General features: G+C 45.0%; 1 protein-coding gene across 4 annotated transcripts; it reads right to left on the bottom strand.

Annotated features, from left to right (window-relative positions):
• Window positions 1-15,238: 15,238 nt before the first annotated feature.
• LOC100682470 (spermine synthase) lies at window positions 15,239-21,281 on the bottom strand. 4 transcript variants are annotated; one of them, XM_044574438.1, is made up of 12 exons: window positions 21,037-21,281; window positions 19,390-19,607; window positions 19,233-19,277; window positions 18,431-18,507; window positions 18,220-18,342; window positions 17,906-18,010; window positions 17,751-17,823; window positions 17,511-17,582; window positions 17,176-17,371; window positions 16,337-16,466; window positions 15,837-15,911; window positions 15,239-15,571 (listed from the first exon to the last, which is right to left on the bottom strand). In XM_044574438.1, the coding sequence occupies exons 2-12, from the start codon at window positions 19,574-19,576 to the stop codon at window positions 15,497-15,499; spliced, it is 1,158 nt and encodes a 385-aa protein (XP_044430373.1). In that variant the 5' UTR covers window positions 19,577-19,607; window positions 21,037-21,281; the 3' UTR covers window positions 15,239-15,496. The 4 variants fall into 4 exon arrangements, with proteins under 4 accessions (XP_044430373.1, XP_044430375.1, XP_044430374.1 ...); XM_044574440.1 differs by having other exon boundaries at window positions 20,896-21,159; XM_044574439.1 differs by lacking the exon at window positions 21,037-21,281 and adding an exon at window positions 20,693-20,794.
• Window positions 21,282-22,749: the final 1,468 nt, after the last annotated feature.

Here is a 22,749-nt window from a genome sequence, read left to right as displayed (position 1 = left end):
GGTGCACCACATAGCCCAACACGCTCGATCCCATTTGGCCGGACACACTTTCCTGGGTCATGCCCGGCCTCGGAAGATCAACACGTCGCAGCCCCACCTAGGCAAAACAGAGAGGCCAGCACGCCGGTCTAAACCTAAGCGCGCAGGGGTCTGGGCCCATCGCCCTGAGCACACCTGCACGTTGCGTGGGCGGCCGAAAGCAGACCTAGCCTAGTGGCGTTCCAGTCCAATTCGGCGCGCGCCGCTCCGTCGCTGACGTCTGAAGTGCTTCGGCTGATACCACGACGTCGGGATACCCATAACTACTCCCACGTAGATGGTTAGTGCGTATAGGCTCGTAGCCGACTCAGATCAAATACCAAGATCTCATTAAGCGTGTTAAGTATCCGCGAACGCCGAACAGGGCCAGGCCCACCTGTCTCCTAGGTGGTCTCAACCTGCCCTGTCGCTCCGCCACAAAGTAACAGTCGAGGGCCGTCGGGAACCCAGGCCCACCTCTACCGGGATGGAGCCACCTGTCCTTTCAGCCCCCTCGTCAGAATCACTTGCGGGTACTCAATGAGCTGACCCGACTTTAGTCACCATCGGTATAGTATGTATGTATGTATAGTATATACCCGTGATCACCTCCCAAGTGATCACAGCCCGATAGTATAGCAAGGCAGACTGACAAGAATGTAGGGCCAATGATGATAAACTAGCATCCTATACTAAGCATTTAGGATTGCAGGTAAGGTATCAACAGATGTAGCGACAATGTCAGGCTATGCAACATAATAGGATTAACGAAAGCAGTAACATGCTACACTACTCTAATGCAAGCAGTATAGAGGAGAATAGGCGATATCTGGTGATCAAGGGGGGGGCTTGCCTGGTTGCTCTGGCAAGAAGGAGGGGTCGTCAACTCCGTAGTCGAACTGGTCAGCAGCAGCGTCGGTCTCGTAGTCTACCGGAGAGAAGAGGGGGAAGAAATAATGAATACAGAGCAAACAAAGCACCACAAAATATATCAAGGCAATACGCGGTGTTCGGTGTGCCCTAACGCGGTAGTAGGTGATACCGGTGAAGGGGGGAAAACATCCGGGAAAGTATTCCCGGTGTTTCGTGTTTTCGGGCAGAGGAGCCGGAGGGGGAAAGTTGCGAGTTCGATAGGTTAGGGGTGTGTGGCGGACGAACGGACTGCGTATCCGGATTCGTCTCGTCGTTCTGAGCAACTTTCATGTTGAAAATATTTTAATCCGAGTTACGGATTAAAAGATATGATTTTCTAAAGATTTTATTAATTTCTGGAATTTAATTAATTATTTAATCCAACATTATCCAGAATAGTAAATGCTGACGTCAGCATGACATCAGGGTGATGTCAGCAGTCAATGTTGACCATTGACCTGGTCAACCTGACGTGTGGGTCTAGTGGGACCCACCTGTCATTCTCTGTTTAGTTTAATTACAGATTAGTTAGTTTAATTAGTGATTAGGTTAATCTAATCAGGATTAATTAACTTAATTAATTACTTAATTAATTAATTAATTAATATTTTAAATTATCTTAGTTGTTATTTATTTATTTAATATATTTATTTTTACTTTATTTTTTTATTATTATTATTTATTTTCTGTTTTAATTTCTTTTTTTTTCTGTTCTAAAGGGCGTGGGCCCTGTTGTCCAGTGGCCCAGGGCCATAGCGGGCGACGGGCAGCGGATACGGCTATGGGCGGAGCCGGGCGACGAGCGCCTGCCCGCCCGGCGGGGCGCTACGGGGCAGCAAGCGAAGGGGGGGGGGCGGCCTGGCGCCGGCAGCCGTGACCACAGCCGGAGCAGGGCCGCGCGGTGAGGCTAGGCGGCGGAGGTGGCCGCGAGGAGCGGGAGGTAGTGGTGGCGGCGCACGAGGGGGAGGGGGAAGGAGCACGACAACGGACGGGGCATGGCCTAGCGCGGGCTGCGGAGCCACGGCCCTGGGCAGCCGAGGCCCAGGCGGGCGCGTGGCCGGGGAGGCCGGAGCGTGCCCCGGGCGAGCGAGTGACGGGAGCAGAGCAAGCGCGCAGCAGCGGGGTAGCGGCGCGGGAGGCGAGCGGCGTACGGACGGCGCCGACAGCGAAATGAGGCTGGCGCGCAGGTAACGCACGGGTGCGCGCGTGCACAACAGCGGGACGGCGCGAGGAGCAGAGAGGGATAGAGGCCGAGGGCCTCACCGCGGATCCGTAGAGTCAAGGCAGTGGGCTCGGGGAGGTCCGGCGAGGCGGCAACGGTGACGGAGAGGACGGCGGCGACGGGGTCGACGTCGGGGTGGTCGACGACGAAGAGGACGGGGGCGATGGCATCCGGCGAGGTGGTCCTCCAGGTGATGGTGACGGCGAGGGGGCGACGGGGTGGCTCCGGTGAGGTTCGCGGAGCTCCAGGCGACGGTGGACAGCGACTGGCGGGCGTCGGGCGTCGGGGGCAACGGGATCGGGCCGATCCCGATCCAGATCGACGGGGAAAGAGAAGGGGATCGTGGGGGGAGTGGGGGGGAGCGAGTGGCGATCGTGCGGGAGCAGTGGGGGTGGACCGGGCTAGGGTTTCCGTCGGTGGGGGGGGGGTTATGAAGGGGTTAGGTGGGCCGGCCCGGTTGGATGGCCAGCTGGGTTGAGGCCCAGCGTGGGGGGGGGAGGGTCCTTTTTTTGTTTTAGTTTAGTTATTGTTTTCTATTTTCTCTTTTCTTTTATTTCTTCTTTTCTGTTTTATTAAAATTTTAATTTATTTCAACTTTATAGAATGTGAGAACAACACCTAAATGTAGTATGTTAAATATACCACTGCCACATTAATTTGGACAGCTAAATAAAATAGTTTAGTATTTTACAAAATACAAAGGCATTTAATTAATTTATTTTGCTGTTGTTTTATTCATTTTTGAGTATTTACGCATTTTATACAAGTGTGGTTTCTCCACCATTATTACCTAGGATTTAGTTGTCCCATTTTTAACAATTTTAGTTTTAACGTTTGAAAACTTTTATTGTTTCCCTGATTTTGAATTTTGAATTCGAACCGGTTTCGATCTAACGCGAGATTAACAACAGTAACAGTGGTGACAAGGCATCATTACTAGAGGGTTACTGTAGCTTGATTATCCGGGCGTCACAATTCTCCTCCACTACAAGAAATCTCGTCCCGAGATTTAAGAGGTGTGTAAGGGGGGAGAATAGGTTACGAAATCCTAGTGATTCTTCTTGATCGTTGTTGCTCTTCTCGAAGAGGTCGATCCATAACATTGATGTCTTCATCCCTATGCTTCAGTCATCATGATGAAGTCGGCTTCCTTTCTTCGAGAACTCAATCGTACTTACGAAAGAATAAAGGGTGGGTATATTCCGGGAGAACGGACCTCTACAAGGTTGACTATCTGGTAGTTAACATCGGGGAAGGTAGCGGAAAGTAACTCTCGAACTAAAACTTAAGAAAATATCGAGAGTAAAGTAAGGAGGTACCATGAGAAGTTTCAAACGGGTAGGCAATCGTTCGTTGCGTGTAACAGAGTGTGAAAGGGGTTCAAAGCAACGGAAACAAGTATTGTGTTTAATACCAGGATTGAGGATCACATCAGAAGGTGGCTCGTGAATTACACACGAGGCCACGCGTGAGGAATAACTTTGGGAACAGGGGGTGTACAGGAGAGTCAGGTTTCGATCCTGTGGAACTGTGGGTTATGGGCCCACCATGTGGGTTAAAAATAGGAGCGGTGACATCTCGCACGGTCACAATAGCAAGGCATGTCAGAGGGTAGCCTATCAGTTATGTCGGCACAATGTCGGTACCAGGGGCGAGGGACGAAGAGAACCATTTTCCTGCTCGTTGAACGAGGCGGACCAATAGGCAAAGTTCTCGTCCATCGGTGGTGACCGGAATGCTATCGACAATTACAACAGGGTCTTACTGACAGAGTTGTACACCGAGGTGTTTACCTAAGCAGGAGAATAATACTGCTTAGATTATATAGACCTCAAGAAAGGTTAAACCAACCAATAGAACGGAAAATAAGATTATCAGATTAAACAGAACAATGAAAAGGAAAATGTGTTTAAACACATATATCAGGGGGTATATCCTTCCCAAGGGCAAGCAACGCATGATATTCATGACGGGATATAGCGTAGAAAACCCCTTTAGGAAAGGGAAGAGAAATTTTCATGACATTACCCATTCAACGGTGTTTGGATAATTGGGCAGGAAACATTTAACATTGGGTTTCAAATGTTCTTGTTGAAAATTGGAGTACCATAGACATGCTTCGAGATAGCATTGACATGGTCTTCAAGTGAAGATCAGACTCTGGAAACACGAAGGATCCATCAGGAATAACTTGTAGAATAAGTCTTACAATTTCCTCATGGGTGAATGGATAGCCTTGCTGAGAAGGAATCTATAATGATAGGTCCTCCAGCCGGGGGGGGGGGGTACTAGGCATGACATCATGTTACCGGGTCATCAAAGGATCAATGTCACAACTCTTGGAAAGTTGTCTCAACCATCATATCTGACCGAGATTCAGATCCGATTGGTGTCAGGATACCTGAGACTCAGGATGTCCGAGAAGAGAAGGCGCAACACAAATCGTTGAAATGGCATTGCAAGCTTCTCGGGAAATGAACTATGGGAGCGGGTTTCTGAAGCAATAGTTCACCATTAAACTAGGGAGAGGACAAGGAGGTGTCTGGTGAACTCAACGGCAATTCACCGAGATTCCCAAAAGATGGATTTCCACCATTAAGTGAACAAGGAGATAACATTTTTCAGATCAACTGATATAAGGAAGTATGCTCGAGGAAAACATACACAATAAACATTGGTTGAAGGGTGCGCCCGAAGTACGGGTTGGGTTGCACGACCAATGTTAGAATGGTGATTCAATTAGCGAAGGACTTAGAATGAACTATCGCCCATTCACTTCAAAGCAATAGGGTTGCTAGAAGTTTTGAATTCACACGTCATAGCTCCATTGTCGGTATTCCGGTTGAAAACAATACGGGGACCAAGGAATGAACGAAGATGGCAAGAAGTATTAAGATATCAAGAATTATTAAGAGGTGGTGAAATTCTCACCACATTCTTGACAAAAAGTGATGGTAATACTTCCGAGGTAAGGAAGATCAACTGCTGGGTAGCAGTGATCTCAAGGTTTACACAAAACGCGAACAAGTTGTGTTGAACGGAAGGCAATAAAGTGGTCGATGAGAACAGGAATCATCGAGGGGCAAGGATGGTATTTCTCATCATGAATTCAATTGATATCCTGGAAGAACTCATAAGGTTGATGAGGATCACGACACATTTGTCGCGAGAGTTCATGAAGATGTAATCGATCAGCGACGACATCAAGTCTAAGTAGTGATGAAGTGAAAGGTTATTGGAACCAAGGGTACGACACAAACTCGAAACCAAGCTGGTTGTTTAAGGTGAAAGGGTAGGACGAGGAAAATCGACGTAAGCTTAGCTATCGTCGCAAATTGGTGCTCCGAGAATAAGGACCAGGTAGCACAGGTAGAATCGTCACGGCAATGATATAGCCAAACAGGCTAGGAATGGCGTGATCGGGTACAAACTCGTACTTAAAGAAGATTACTAAGAGTTGTTGAACCGTAGTGTGGACTCGGTTCAGTTATCGGTGTTTTTGAGTGTTTAATAACTTAGAGCCCATGAAAAATTGGAATCAATGAGAATGTAGCACTTGATGAAGAACTCATAAGAAGTTATGCAGTTCCGTGATAATCTTGAGATACCAGGGGGTAATACTCGACGGCAAATCAAAGTAGAGGTTGGACTGGGGTATTACCCCGTAGAAGACAAGTTCTTAAACTTGCACGAGAAATGTTATTTAAAGGAGAACATGGTCGGAACCACGATTGCAAAAGGCCAGATCCCAGATATAAGATGAACTTATACCAAAGGAATAATTATTTTTACGAGCAGCTTCCATGATAAGTTATACATCGTGTCCCTGGGCATGAACGCAAGGTTCAAGGTCGACTCCCACTTCTTCAATGTATAACCTTCCATTCACTATTCGCTTTGATAAAGGCATTAGTGTTGAAAGTTTTACCTGGTGAAATACCAGATGAGTATGACTCGTGAAAACTTCTGAGTTCACACATATAAAGGAAGGCATCGGATCAACCCGTTAGGGTATCGTGGAAACATATACCACAATCTTCAAGAGTAGATATCACCAGCTCAAAGCAGAGCATGGTTGGCAAAAGGAGAGGATACAATTTACCAAAGGCATTATGTATCGGAGAAAGAACTCACAAGGTGATTAATTAAGGACATTGTCGGATAATAATCCAACAGTGGATATGGTGATCCACAATGGAGCTGACGTGAGTATCAATACCCAATCAGAGGAAGCAAATTATAGAAACAACTGACTAACTCAATTGTCAAATGCAAAGGAATTATGATTTCCAAATCAAGGGATCAGAAGCAATGCTCTGATTAGGGGTGGATAAGTTGAATAGTCTTAGGGTACAATCAAAGACAATTGGATTGGTCGAGAACCAATTCCAGTTAAAAGGATGGCAGCTCAGCCGGAAAAATTAATTTATAAGGATCAATGATGATTGCGTGTATTTGCAAACATATTGAGTCAACGGACTCAAAATGATAATGACAAGGAATGTCATTAAGACTACGAGACTTATGGGATTAACCATAATGCAAGCAAGCAAGAATTTCAAGAGCCAAAGGCTCTAGAGGATTTTCGGAAGATCGAATATTATTTTGAAGATTTTTGCGAAACACATGAACAACTGGGGATAAGCGGATACTCGACAAGTGCGAGAATTATCCATAGGGGTATTCAGGTGACAAGGAATTGCAAGACAGTAGGCACAAGATATTCTCGGATCAATAGAGAGAATTTCGGGGTATCTTGTAATAACAAGATCAACTGGGAATAAAAGTAAGAACGTCAAGTGTATGTATTTATCCATAGGGATATTTCGATGGTAGGGAATTGCAAAAGCAACGGACACAAAGTCTCAAAAGAGTTTCGGCGAGTAACTTCGAAATCTTCTGGTGCAGTCGGCGATCACCTGGACTGAAGGGGCTCTCCGGGAGAAAGTATTTTCGAGAACCTAAAGTCAGATTTTAGTAGAAATCGTTTAACCCGAGTAGAAGAGAGTTCAGAGTCCCAGAGTAAGGTCGAGGAGTAAAAGATCCTACTACCACCCAATGGCGACGTGGGCCCATGGGCCGCACAGCCATGTTAGTAAAAGTTTTGTAAAGTCTAGACTCGACTTCGGCCAAGGAGTTGGAAGGGGGATTCCTACAGGCAGTCGGCTCTGATACCAACTTGTGACGCCCCCGATTTAATCGTACACTAATCATGCACGCAAATGTGTACGATCAAGATCAGGGACTCACGGGAAGATATCACAACACAACTCTAAAACATAAATAAGTCATACAAGCATCATAATACAAGCCAGGGGCCTCGAGGGCTCGAATACAAGTGCTCGATCATAGACGAGTCAGCGGAAGCAACAATATCTGAGTACAGACATAAGTTAAACAAGTTGCCATAAGATGGCTAGCACAAACTGGGATACAGATCGAAAGAGGCGCAGGCCTCCTGCCTGGGATCCTCCTAACTACTCCTGGTCGTCGTCAGCGGGCTGCACGTAGTAGTAGGCACCTCCGGTGTAGTAGGGGTCGTCGTCGACGGTGGCGTCTGGCTCCTGGACTCCAGCATCTGGTTGCGACAACCAGAAAGAAAGGAAAGGGGAAAAAGGGGGGAGAAAGCAACCGTGAGTACTCATCCAAAGTACTCGCAAGCAAGGAACTACACTACATATGCATGGGTATATGTGTAAGGAGGCCATATCAGTGGACTGAACTGCAGAATGCCAGAATAAGAGGGGGATAGCTAATCCTGTCGAAGACTACGCTTCTGGTCACCTTCGTCTTGCAGCATGTAGAAGAGAGTAGATTGAAGTCCTCCAAGTAGCATCTCCAAGTAACATCTCCAATAGCATCTCATAGCATAATCCTACCCGGCGATCCCCTCCTCATATCCCTGAGGTAGAGCGACCACCGGTTGTATCTGGCACTTGGAAGGGTGTGTTTTATTAAGTATCCGGTTCTAGTTGTCATAAGGTCAAGGTACAACTCCAAGTCGTCCTGTTACCGAGGATCACGGCTATTCGAATAGATTAACTTCCCTGCAGGGGTGCACCACATAGCCCAACACGCTCGATCCCATTTGGCCGGACACACTTTCCTGGGTCATGCCCGGCCTCGGAAGATCAACACGTCGCAGCCCCACCTAGGCAAAACAGAGAGGCCAGCACGCCGGTCTAAACCTAAGCACGCAGGGGTCTGGGCCCATCGCCCTGAGCACACCTGCACGTTGCGTGGGCGGCCGAAAGCAGACCTAGCCTAGTGGCGTTCCAGTCCAATTCGGCGCGCGCCGCTCCGTCGCTGACGTCTGAAGTGCTTCGGCTGATACCACGACGTCGGGATACCCATAACTACTCCCACGTAGATGGTTAGTGCGTATAGGCTCGTAGCCGACTCAGATCAAATACCAAGATCTCGTTAAGCGTGTTAAGTATCCGCGAATGCCGAACAGGGCCAGGCCCACCTGTCTCCTAGGTGGTCTCAACCTGCCCTGTCGCTCCGCCACAAAGTAACAGTCGAGGGCCGTCGGGAACCCAGGCCCACCTCTACCGGGATGGAGCCACCTGTCCTTTCAGCCCCCTCGTCAGAATCACTTGCGGGTACTCAATGAGCTGACCCGACTTTAGTCACCATCGGTATAGTATGTATGTATGTATAGTATATACCCGTGATCACCTCCCAAGTGATCACAGCCCGATAGTATAGCAAGGCAGACTGACAAGAATGTAGGGCCAATGATGATAAACTAGCATCCTATACTAAGCATTTAGGATTGCAGGTAAGGTATCAACAGATGTAGCGACAATGTCAGGCTATGCATCAGAATAGGATTAACGAAAGCAGTAACATGCTACACTACTCTAATGCAAGCAGTATAGAGGAGAATAGGCGATATCTGGTGATCAAGGGGGGGGGGGGCTTGCCTGGTTGCTCTGGCAAGAAGGAGGGGTCGTCAACTCCGTAGTTGAACTGGTCAGCAGCAGCGTCGGTCTCGTAGTCTACCGGAGAGAAGAGGGGGAAGAAATAATGAATACAGAGCAAACAAAGCACCACAAAATATATCAAGGCAATACGCGGTGTTCGGTGTGCCCTAACGCGGTAGTAGGTGATACCGGTGAAGGGGGGAAAACATCCGGGAAAGTATTCCCGGTGTTTCGTGTTTTCGGGCAGAGGAGCCGGAGGGGGAAAGTTGCGAGTTCGATAGGTTAGGGGTGTGTGGCGGACGAACGGACTGCGTATCCGGATTCGTCTCGTCGTTCTGAGCAACTTTCATGTTGAAAATATTTTAATCCGAGTTACGGATTAAAAGATATGATTTTCTAAAGATTTTATTAATTTCTGGAATTTAATTAATTATTTAATCCAACATTATCCAGAATAGTAAATGCTGACATCAGCATGACATCAGGGTGATGTCAGCAGTCAACGTTGACCATTGACCTGGTCAACCTGACGTGTGGGTCCAGTGGGACCCACCTGTCATTCTCTGTTTAGTTTAATTACAGATTAGTTAGTTTAATTAGTGATTAGGTTAATCTAATCAGGATTAATTAACTTAATTAATTACTTAATTAATTAATTAATTAATATTTTAAATTATCTTAGTTGTTATTTATTTATTTAATATATTTATTTTTACTTTATTTTATTATTATTATTATTTATTTTTATTTTGGGCGTGGGCCCGTCTGTCATTTGGCCAGGAGGCCATAGCGGGCGACGGGCAAGCGGATACGGCTATGGGCGGAGCCGGGCGACGAGCGCCTGCCCGCCCGGCGGGGCGCTACGGGGCAGCAAGCGAAGGGGGGGGGCGCGGCCTGGCGCCGGCAGCCGTGACCACAGCCGGAGCAGGGCCGCGCGGTGAGGCTAGGCGGCGGAGGTGGCCCCGAGGAGCGGGAGGTAGTGGTGGCGGCGCACGAGGGGGAGGGGGAAGGAGCACGACAGCGGACGGGGCATGGCCTAGCGCGGGCTGCGGAGCCACGGCCCTGGGCAGCCGAGGCCCAGGCGGGCGCGTGGCCGGGGAGGCCGGAGCGTGCCCCGGGCGAGCGAGCGACGGGAGCAGAGCAAGCGCGCAGCAGCGGGGTAGCGGCGCGGGAGGCGAGCGGCGTACGGACGGCGCCGACAGCGAAATGAGGCTGGCGCGCAGGTAACGCACGGTGCGCGCGTGCACAACAGCGGGACGGCGCGAGGAGCAGAGAGGGATAGAGGCCGAGGGCCTCACCGCGGATCCGTAGAGTCAAGGCAGTGGGCTCGGGGAGGTCCGGCGAGGCGGCAACGGTGACGAGAGGACGGCGGCGACGGGGTCGACGTCGGGGTGGTCGACGACGAAGAGGACGGGGGCGATGGCATCCGGCGAGGTGGTCCTCCAGGTGATGGTGACGGCGAGGGGGCGACGGGGTGGCTCCGGTGAGGTTCGCGGAGCTCCAGGCGACGGTGGACAGCGACTGGCGGGCGTCGGGCGTCGGGGGCAACGGGATCGGGCCGATCCCGATCCAGATCGACGGGGAAAGAGAAGGGGATCGTGGGGGAGTGGGGGGGAGCGAGTGGCGATCGTGCGGGAGCAGTGGGGGTGGACCGGGCTAGGGTTTCCGTCGGTGGGGGGGGGTTATGAAGGGGTTAGGTGGGCCGCCGGTTGGATGGCCAGCTGGGTTGAGGCCCAGCGTGGGGGGGAGGGTCCTTTTTTTGTTTTAGTTTAGTTATTGTTTTCTATTTTCTCTTTTCTTTTATTTCTTCTTTTCTGTTTTATTAAATTTTTAATTTATTTCAACTTTATAGAATGTGAGAACAACACCTAAATGTAGTATGTTAAATATACCACTGCCACATTAATTTGGACAGCTAAATAAAATAGTTTAGTATTTTACAAAATACAAAGGCATTTAATTAATTTATTTTGCTGTTGTTTTATTCATTTTTGAGTATTTACGCATTTTATACAAGTGTGGTTTCTCCACCATTATTACCTAGGATTTAGTTGTCCCATTTTTAACAATTTTAGTTTTAACGTTTGAAAACTTTTATTGTTTCCCTGATTTTGAATTTTGAATTCGAACCGGTTTCGATCTAACGCGAGATTAACAACAGTAACAGTGGTGACAAGGCAGCATTACTAGAGGGTTACTGTAGCTTGATTATCCGGGCGTCACAGCCCCCCGGGTCAAGACACGAAGACTCCCTAAAAATAGTCTAAACCAAGACGCCCACATCCTTGTACGCCATAACCGAGCTAGAGGTTGAGCCCGCCGCCTCGACCAAGACAAAGAGACTCCCCGAAATCAGTCTAAACCAAGATGCCCACGCCATTGTACACCAAAACCAGGCTAGAGGGCGAGCCCGCCGCTATCTAGGACCCCGTCTCCAGGGACATTTGGACGTCACTGGCACAGGCAACATTGTCGGTAAGTGTCGCCGGTCTAAAACGATTGATGCCACCATCCTCGGTTCGTCGTAGCCGACCACCTCCGTCGCGTCAAACTCCCCTGTGGACAGATCCTCCCCATCATTGTCGTCGTTACACACGCTTTGCCCTCCGGTGGCGATGAGAGGGGTTGGAGAAGCTGGAGGTGGCTAGGTCTTATGTGTTCGCGAATCACAAGAGATGGCCTCGTACATCCCCGGGCTATTCTTTGAGTGGCATTACTTGTCTGTCGAATATGAGGTGCCTATGGCAACTTCACCATTCTCTCAAGATTTATCGGCTCAGTGTCTTCGAGATGCTCATAGGGTATAGTGTGCGCGTGTGCACGCATATGAGTGAGTATGCATGCTTGTTTCGTCTGCATCTGTATTGTGTTTCTAAAATAAAGGACACTGATAACCCCCACACGTGTGGTGGGAGCGGCATCCGCCTACACGCCCTATAACACACAGACTGCGCCACATCACCGCATGCATCCATGTGGGAATCTTTTTGGATTTCCAGTTTTTAAAATATTTTATCTCTTAAATAAAAAATCTGATTGATGATCCGTTTTCACCATTAAATCCATCGCGACGAGATCTTCGAAACTAGATCTCATATCAATATGTTTCGATGACTTTTTTGGGGTTTAAAAGTTGTCATGTCTATTGCACATGAATTGCCATGATGTTTACACTGAAGTTGTCATGATATGTTTCAGCTATTTTCTTCTACATTTAAAAATAAATTTTGACATATTACAAAACAGATAATTAAGAAACTAGACTTGCCAAGAACCATAAACTAAAATTGCCATGATGCATGCACTTTAAACTGCCATGGTTTATACAAAAAATAATTTTCATGGTTAAAGCACTGGAGTTGCCATGGTCAAAATACTAAAATTGTCATGCTCTAAAAACTAAAATTGCCATATGGCAACTTTAGTGTAAACACTATGACGACTACAGTGTAACCATTATGGCAACTTTTGGCCAATTCTTTTTTGTCGAAACATACCAACATGAGATCTAGTTTTGAAGATCTCGTCGAGAGGAATTTAATGGTGAAAACGGATTTTTAATTAGAAAATAAAACATTTTTAAACCGAAAACCAAATAGATTCTTGCTGATGTCATATGTTTTGACGTGATAAAATGAATGGTAATGGAGACGTTTGGGCCATGTTGCTTCGTGCCACACGTGTGGGCGTTAACATTTGCGAAAATAAAAGGTGACTGCAAGATTTATATATTTTGCAATATCAAACTTCGTAACTTTGACCAAGTTTACAGAGATATGAATATTTACAACATGAAATATATAATGTATGAAAATATATTTCATGATGATTTTTCCATAAATTTGATTGAAGTTCACTACAATTTAAGAAACAAGAAGTACTTAATAAAATATATTTCACAACCTAAAACAAGAACCACTGTTCTGATGCAAGGTAGAATGTGACCACGAATAAATTGTTAAAGACGATTTATCCTCATGAGGCAATTCAATGATTGAAAATGGAGCGGTGTAGCTCTTCCTTATCGGCGCAATCAACATGAGTAAGGGCATGCTTGGTTTGTGGATTAAGGTTGCCACACGAAAATCAGGGCCGGCCCTGTGTTTTGGAAGGCCCTAGGCGAACTCGGTGACATGGGCCCCTATATAAATTTCAACCAAATTTGACTATAATAATTCAACTGACTCCACCGACAGCAATAATAACTAAATTCGAACCGACTCCATCGACAACAATAATACTAAAAAGATGGCAAAATAAAACTAACATACCATGATTACCTCAAATAAGAACCAAATTCAACTGACTCCATCGACAACAATAATACTTCAATGCTTCAAAAAAGTTTCTTCGGACGTTTCTTGATGCAATAATACTTCCTTTCTTTCTTCTCCTTTTTTCAGCACCAACAATTGCTTCTTCTTAGGCAACATGGCAGGATAATGTCCTAAAATCATGAAGAAAAGAGGGTACAAAGAATTAAGAATTTATAATCGGATGATTGGAACCCTAGACATACATGTGGATAGTTGAATACGTACATACTACTGAAATTGTCAAATTGGGATCTGGGGGGATGGATCAGGTCATCAGGAACATGGATCGATCATGGATACATATACGGGCTGAAGAAACTGACCGATGGAATAGATCATGGATTACCTCGTTGGCTCGATGCAGACTTTGAGTTATCGGACTGCTATGCGGCGCGCGCAGCGGCAAGCCGGCGGCGGCCGAGACGGCAAGGCGCTGAGCGCCGAGCGGCAGGCAGGACGAAGAGATTAGAGGCCAACCGTCCAGACTCCAGACGAAGGAAAAGAAGATGAGCAGCCGGTATCGATCGCTGGCGCTAGCGTAACGATTCGTAATCGATCGCATGGGCCTCGCGCCCTAGCCCATCTCGTTTTTACCATTTTTTTGCTGGGCGTTAGTATGTATATGTACTACATCATGGGCCCCCCTCCCGCCTGGGCCCTGGGCCGCCGCCCCACCGCCCATGCCCCAGGGCCGGCCCTGACGAAAATGTTGCTTGGGACCATGGTGCACCGGAACCTACACCCACTGCCATACATCCTCTGACAACCTTTTCGAGATACAAGCTAATTAAATTGTTTCAGGAACCATGCACAAGTGATCAAGAGACCTATAAGATGCTAATCAGTCTACGTTTGAATTCGTAGGTGTTAAAAAATTCAACATCCTGGAGTTCTAGTACAGTCTTCAATGCTTTATTTTATTCCTGGTTCCTCGTTCTGTGTACACTCAGATTGTTTACATTTTTGCGTTTTTTCACGATGAAGTACCCATTGACATTTGTGGCTTTTGTAGCAGTAAGTTCATTTACTAAAACTACTAAAAAACGTAAATATTTCATGGATTTTTGGTAAAAGCTCCCATGCACAATTGATCATTTTTTTTAAAAAGATCTGCACCGATTTATAGAAAAATCATGGTCTTCACACAACTTTTTATCACTTTTGAGACTGAAAATATAGTACAATATTTTCTACAATATATATCTAGATATGAGAATGTACGGTGCTTAGTATAGGAGAGACACCAAAGGATAAAAATATGTCTTTGTGTTCTTCTCGTGGACCGGACTGACACTGTAGCTTAGGGTTGTGTGTCAGTTTAATACTATAATGCTATGAAGAAATGGGTCCCGAACAAGACCTAGCACAAGAATCATTAACTTGCACATAGGGTTTGCACAACATTAACTTGCACAGATCCCCATGAAAATAGAAATGGATCCGACCGCGCTGAGCGTAGGTTCGAGTGCACCATGATCTAGAAAATCAGCTCTCGGTTGCCACATCATCTAACTTTAGTTATTTGCACATCATTATGTGTTCAGTTCATTGCCACGATATGGCCTGTCACACTTTTTTAGCTATATAGTCTATACATCATATGCTTAGTTTTTGCGCGTATAGGCTAGTATTCCTTCCGTTTTCAAACTATAAGATGTTCTAATTTTTATCAGTCAGATGTATATAGACGCATTTTAGTGTTTTTTTTACTCGTTCAGTCCGTAGTTTCAGGAGTAGTATTTATTAAAAATATTCAAAACATCTTATAATACAAAACAAAGGTGGTATGTGAGAAGCTCATAACAAAGCGGGTCCGGGTACTTGAACCACGAGAGTCCACGTAACAATGAAACATCATACATGTTACAGATCAGGGTAACGCATCAAACATTCACTTTTGTTCGCTCCTTTATTCACCAAATGTAACACACCATACACACCCAGTGACATTCTGTTCTCAGTTCTGCCACGCAACTATGCTAGAGCACCACAGAATCATGTAACTACTGAAATAAAACCTGGTAGTAAAGGACAGGCATGGAACATGGATATACAGCGCGGCGGGTCTCGTAGGGGAAGATGGATAGCATACAGGCGGTCTAGGAAGCGGTAATTGCGCTGTCCCGCATTACCTTCATCTTCACTGGTTTTGCCGTTGGCTTCTCCGGTTTCTCCTGTCATGGGTTGAAATAGCAAAAGGACCAATGAGTTCTTCATTGCAACAATCTGAATTTACTAGTCTGCAGGTTTTTCTTTCTGCAAATCCATAATCTGTAGATCGATAAACTCATTTGCATGTTAATTCAAATTTAGTTTGTAAACTATATATAATTGCCACATCAGTGGGAGCCTAGACCCTCCCTGTTTGTGAAGGATGAAATTACAAAACACTGTAAAGAAACAAAATGCAGACAAGGGAAGAGTAACTATATAACTTACCTTTTCAGTGGAAGTGCTATATGCCTCCAGCTCCCTCTTTACAAACGTTGGCAGAATAAAAGCAGCCCTATGAATCTGTTATGAACAAGTAAAAAACGAGTTGATGCCTAACTATTGCACCGCAAAATAAATATTGAAAGTGTTGCATTGTTGTGGCTGTTGAAATATATTGCCCGCCTCCCTCCATCAGTTCGGACTTTTGGATGAGTTGGCTGGAGTATAAATACAATATGGTATCACAGCCAAGAGGTCTTGAGTTCAAAACCCTACCAACGCAGTATTAAATAAAACGATTCTGCGGCCTACATCGATCCCACGTCTAAGGACTAAAATAGCCTAGACGTGAGGGGGGAGTGTTGAAATATATTGCCAGCCTCCCTCCGTTAGTTCGGACTTTTGGATGAGTTGGCTAGAGTATGAATTCAATAGTGGCAATAAAGAGCATCTTTTTAGGCAAAAGAACAACAAACAGGGAGGTTGTCAAAGGCAGAAGGGGAAACCTCTGAATTGTAAAATCTCATCTCTCGTCCATCTTTAGTAGCTCCTTCAATTTTCTCGATTGGGTTCACAGGAGTCAGGAAGTCCACCGGTGGACCGTCCTTCGCGCATAGCAAAAATCCAATGACACCACTACAAATTCAAGTATTTACATGGTTAGCATATACATATGAAATGGGTACGCATATAACTCTAAACAATGGGCAGCTACAGCTAACTGATAAATTACTTATACTCTGCACCACCAAATGTTAGGAAAGAAAAAAGAGAGTTAATATACGTGAGCAGAGTCCAGCTGCTAAAATGGAGATGGTGGTAAGGAGTATCCTAGAACTAGGAAGGGTCATTATGCTAATTGGCTAACATACAAACTATTTCTCCATTCAGTTGGCACATGAAGACCAGTAGCTATAATAAGTATCTCAAATGATTGATGCTTTTTCTTCAGCTTCTGCTCAACCTCAAGAAAATTAGCTCAAAGTTCAGGACGTTTTGCCTACACTGCTTTTAGTGCCAACAACAGCCACTTCAACTTGGCAGCAACATATCTATATAGATGAAAACTTACATTCTGTACTTGAGGATAATATGAGCACGTATTATCTCAACTGTGGACTGTATTTGTCATAAATTATTTTCAGGAATGCTTCATAGGTAGTACTACGATATAATTGGGTGTGACTTTGTATTCCCAAATACGCTAATTTCTAAGTATTTGAGAGCAGAAACTGAACAATAAAATAAAACCTGAAATATGCATGCATAAAATATAACAAGAAATGGATACATAGAAGTTAAAGTTAGAAAAGGCTAGAACAGATGATGCAGAGAAGTAGAGAACCTAGGATACGTCGGAACACTCGCCCAGGCATAGTGCACGCCACCCTTGAATACCTCCCGACAGATAGAAAGCATATCCTGGATTAGATGTGTGTGCAGCCACATACTTTCAGCTAGATTAGAAAGAACACCGCCAGGCTTTAAAGCCCTAGCAATTGTCTGAAAGAAGGGCTTCTCCACAAGCTCCTGAGCTGGCCCTGTAAATGTGACGTGAAAGAAAATTTCAAGTATATAAACAAAAGAATCATGTAAGTCAACCCTACAGGAATGAAATTTTGATCTCCTTAATTAAAATAGAAGGGCTGCAGGTATGGTGTAGTAATAGCAAGAACTCACCAATTGGATCTGATGAATCAACAATAATGGCATCGTATTTTCCTTCTGGAGAATTTCTCAAGAACTCCACAGCTGCAAAACCAATGCAAGTTTGCTATGAAATTTACAAAAATCAAGACCAGCAGTCAACAGACATGACGCCAAGTTTGAGATGCTATAAAAAAGGGGATTATGCCCTTTGATCTGTGAACATTATACGGAATACCACCAGCTTAACAACTTCTTAACTTCTTAACATACCATCACCAACATGAAGTCGGACACGAGGGTCTTTATATCCAACATACAGACGTGGGAAAAAATCTTTACAAACCTGCATCGATTTGAAGGCATAGATCAGAATACGGTTATTCAGATTATTACACTTTAAAGAAAAATCAAGAGATGGTTCTTACATCAATAACTAGCTGATCAATCTCGCATATGTCTATAGTCTCCACTGAATCATGCTTGGCTATTTCTCGTAGTACACCACCATCACCACCCCCGACAACCAAAACCTGCGTGAGAGTAAAGTGAAACTTTTTTTGTACGAAGATTTCAGCGACTTTATAGAAGAATCTATGCGACAACTCTAAATAATTCAGTAACTGCACATAAAAAGAAGATTCTGTCTGCTGTAGTACCTGGAGTATATGCTCCAGGTCAATTTAAATGATAACTCCAATAAGTTGACAGCATATTTTATGGCTGAGAATAAAATACATACATTTTTAGGAGATGGAATTGAGCACAGTGCAAGGTGAGTGACCATTTCCTGGTATGCACATTCATCCTTGTCAGTCAGCTGAACAATTCCATCGAGCACAAGGACATTCCCATAGGTTGAAGACTGCATACACAATGTAACACATTATACATTACTATGTCCAGCAGACTCAGACCAACGTACATGCACACAATTAGAAGATCAAAATAACCTCGAATACTAAAACTTCTTGGTATGGCGATTTCCCCTGGTACAAAATCTTCTCTACTTTCAACGAATGAGCCTCCCCTGTATAGAAGAAGTAATTCTGGTTACAACCCTGACCAGCTCAAGCAAGCAAATTACTTCAGTACTATGCTGGGTAGAGACCAAGGAATTTTCATAGACAATGCACAAGAGAAGTTACCCAGCATAACAGAGAAGCAAGATGGTGCGAAGAACCTCAAGCAGTAAAAGCTATAATGCCGTTTCATAACTTCAAATATGCAGTCTACTCTTTTTTCCTGAACGGGATGGAGTGTACTAAAAATCTTAATAGGGACACAAATGTTGATCTTTCAGGTCCCAATCTACTTGGATAATGCGACCCTAAGTACAAACAGGAATTGCCAAGAAAAGTGAAACGAATATGGGGCATTCAGTTACCATATCATCCTAGGATGGATTATTCCATCATGGAATCATTGCATTATTTTGCTGGGAAGCGTTTGTTATTTTCTACCAGTGAGGCGATGCTGTACCAACAGATTCCATTCCGCAAACCAAACAAGTAGGTTACATTAAAAGCTAGGATCGATGGTATATTTACCATCCAGTTCCTTGAAGCAAACACTCTTACAGTTTCTGCTGGGAAAAAGGTTACAACAGATCTGGATGTTTAGGAGCATTCTAGAATTACTTTTATCTGTGAAATAATTGCGACTTTCATAGTAAAAGGGACAGCACTTGCAAAAGGATTATTTGAGGGGAAACATGGTGAAATAACATTGATGGACCATGAATCAGGGAAATACCAGGCCACATTGGATTGTTGAAGTACTGCGCTTTGCTTGGTTTACCTGAACATACATCAAATTGGTTTTCAATATCAGAAGAGCAGACAATTTCCATGCCTCTACATTTACAGTTCCTAGAAATGCAATAACACAACACCAATCTGAACATACGTACCAGAGCGTGAGCGGGTTCCTGTGAACCACCCGGACACCACAGTAGCGTGGCACTTGGCCTCAGATTCCGCCACAGCAGCCTGCGCCTTGACACAGCAAGGAGGCAGTGGCTTGCGGGAGCCATCATCCCCACTTCCCTCTGTCTGTGCTGCCGCTGCAGAAACATTTCTTGCGCCTCCACCCTCCATGAACCCTCTTCCGCTTTAAAGTTCCCAGCCTCTGGATCAACAGCACAATACAAGGCAGGCAACAATAAGAAAAAAAAAACAGACAGCAGCTGGGTATTTTTTCTTTTCTTTCACTAGGTAATCAACAAAAGGTACAAAATTACTTTACAACCACGAAAGAGGAACAAAAGCTAAGGTGCTAACCATGACATTCTCAAGCAAACTACTACTAGTATTATATGCGATCAACATGAATGAAAGGAAACAAATTGAACTACCGCCCTGTACTCATGCTTTCACTATCTCAGTTTTAGGCTTTAGTTGGTAGTGAACATCAGAGATTTCCCCTCGTATTTCAGTTCTCAGCAGTCTTCCACTCCTCTAGTACTTAATTAAACCAAAGTCAACAAGTTCCAATGACAACAGGGCATATGGATATGATGACACCAGCTCTGCACCTACTGTAGGGCAATGCCAGAGCACTAAATGCGATCTGGATTGGGTGTAAGTCTTGTTTTGTGGATGTGGTTGGTTTACTAATGATTGATGAAGCTGTAGTAAAAATCCAACAAAGTTAGGTAAATCATATGACATCTAGACGTGCTTTAGCAAAACTGAAATTATGTCATGCTATTTACTGCCCCCTAACATATATTCTGGAACAGAAAGTCTAGATAAGGCATGATTGGAAACTTGATTATACAACAAAAAAGCTAACAAAACAGCACAGATCCCTACGTGGAGCAAATTTGCATCCAGTGGTGCGATAGGATGGAATCGAAGAAATCCAGAATCATTTTCTCACAAAGATGCAGAATCTTTGAATGTAACCGTGTATTATTGCTAAAGGAAGGGAAATTACCCCCTCAAAATCGAAAAATGCCAGAGGCGCTTTTTATATAGAAATCATCAAGCAAACCAGAGAGGCTGACTATGTTCAGCTAGTTTAAACGCAGAAAAAAAATGCAATGGTGCGGGCAGATCGAACCACTGGCAAGTAGAACCACTGGCACAAAGGACCAAGCACCTGGCGTGCACCCAGAAGAAGACGACGGGGCTGTGAACTTAAATAAACAAACGGCGTCTTTTTTGTTGGATAAAGAAAGAAAGATATCTCCAGAGCCGGGGGCCTATAACCTCGTTGGGAACACAAGCGACGACCCGGCCACGGCCACAGGCCACCGACACCGAGGAGGAAGAAAACGAACAAGAGGCGACATGAAACATCTGGCCGTGTCCCGGGGCTAAATAGCCGCTTGGGTTGCCGGATTTAACAGCGCCGACAACAGCGGACCAATTTCACGGAATCTGTAGGGCTAAATTGAAAAAGTCTGTACGACCTGTAGTCCTCTGGCGTGAAAGAACACCCCCCGGAAAATTTGGACACGACGGAGCACCACCGTCGTCTGGAAGTGAACCTAGGCAGGCGCCTGAAGAAGAAGCAAACGCGCACCTAGGCTGGAAGCTTTTGTAGCTCTCACCTGTTGGACGTACACGCGGACGGCGAGGGGGAGGAAGATGACGACGTGCCGCTGCTGGGAGAGAGTGGGAATGGGGTGGAGCGGGGTGGGCGAGAACAGGAGAAGCTTAAATAGGCGATCATGTGCAGTGTAGTGCAGGTTGTGACTGGTCCTCTTCTGGCACCGTCCACGGTAGGTAGATGGGGATGGGACGGGACGGGACGGGACGGGAGCGCCAAAGAAACGAAGGGCTCGTGCTTGATTTTGACGGGCATTAAAAGGACGGAATGCGATGCTCTTCTTCAGATAACCCCGCTCCAACGGATTAGATGTACCTTTCATGTGAGGTGTCGCCGCATCCGATTCTTGGAGAAAAGGGGCGATGATGTCCTTGCGCACGGAAAGATGCCTGCTTTTTTTCTCCCTTGCATGTCACTCAACTCATCTCAAGAACATGGCAACTCATTCAAGCCGCAGCTTTTGCTGCGTGACCGTGTGCATGCCCCTAGGTTCCCTTAAAACGAGTGCGCATCTGAATTTGCTTCGCGATCGACAATTATTATATAGGAGAGAAACGACGCGCTTGGACTAAGAAAGAAACAAACGTGTGTTGCTTCAAAAATAAATAAAGGAAGAGGGGCTAAAAAAAGGGAGACGGTGTGGGTGCTAACTTTGTTGCTCCAGGCTTCCAACACATACACCGTCCATAAAAGCATGTCTTGATGGGTTGACATTGTTTGCATGGGTAGATTAATGTATAAAAGCAACTTACCCCGCAAAAAAATATGTAAAAAAGCAACTTATGAATACATGCATGACTTCTAATATCACACAATTTTAATCGGATGTCTATTTAAAGCGGCATGAAAGCACACATGTGTATCGAGAAGTCTTGTGATGGGAACTAACTATTTGGATATAGAAGATTGTGAGTCGGCTTGTCTAGGATCATGGCTAGGGGATGTAATGAAGGCAAGATAACGATTATAGTCTAGGATTTTATTTATGGGTGCACCAGTGCGTGTTTTGCGGGCTTCTACATCACGGTCATTCTTTACTAAAACATTCTAAAATCCGATTGTCTATTTGTTCACCCTATTTTATGTAATCACTCTTCAGACGCCCTCTTTGGTCAATTTTTTTTTAAAAAAAGTAAGGGTCGCCCAACTTGTATTTTTTTTTTGTGGCTGAGTTTAGCTGGGTGAAAAATCAGGAGAGGCTCTAACAAAGTGGCACACGAGATTGTGATGTTTATTTTAATTCCTTTTCCTGATGGTGTGTCTGTGGATGGCGTTTCATCCTACATGATGGCTTCTATAAATGAGGATCGTATGAATTCTGTCAAATAATATATGTTTCATAAAAGGGATATTTTAAAATTGTTGTGAAATGAACTATGTCTTTGTCCGTTCTCTTCCATCCGATGTTGATAACATTATAACATAAAGTACCCAGTTAAAACCAGTATTCATTAAAAACATGAAAACTAACATCCAATACACAAAAATGTTTGGTCAAGATCAATCTCACCACCATCCTATCCATTCGTCTTTGCATTTACAACAACATAATCATTTCGCAGTGAACCTCCGTGGCTCCCCCAATCATTCGATCCATGCATATAAGTACTGTCCAAACGACCATATATTTCTTAACTAGGTCTTCGAAATAATACCAACATTGAATATGCGTTGGACATACAAAAATTTCAAAAAAAAATTCTGAAACTCGATT

Source organism: Triticum aestivum, chromosome 7B (genome assembly GCF_018294505.1).
Source record: "Triticum aestivum cultivar Chinese Spring chromosome 7B, IWGSC CS RefSeq v2.1, whole genome shotgun sequence".
NCBI lineage: Eukaryota > Viridiplantae > Streptophyta > Magnoliopsida > Poales > Poaceae > Triticum > Triticum aestivum.
Note: the sequence above shows the minus strand (reverse complement) of the source record. Positions and strands in the feature narration are given on the sequence as shown.

Excerpts from the sequence above, each read along its gene's own strand:
- LOC100682470 (XM_044574438.1), bottom strand. The coding sequence starts at position 19,576 with ATGGAGGGTGGAGGCGCAAGAAATGTTTCTGCAGCGGCAGCACAGACA. Across the intron at positions 18,343-18,430 it reads AAGAAGTTTTAGTATTCGAG|TCTTCAACCTATGGGAATGT; the intron begins GTTATTTTGATC and ends TTGTGTATGCAG. Across the intron at positions 15,912-16,336 it reads TGAGATTTTACAATTCAGAG|ATTCATAGGGCTGCTTTTAT; the intron begins GTTTCCCCTTCT and ends TGTTCATAACAG.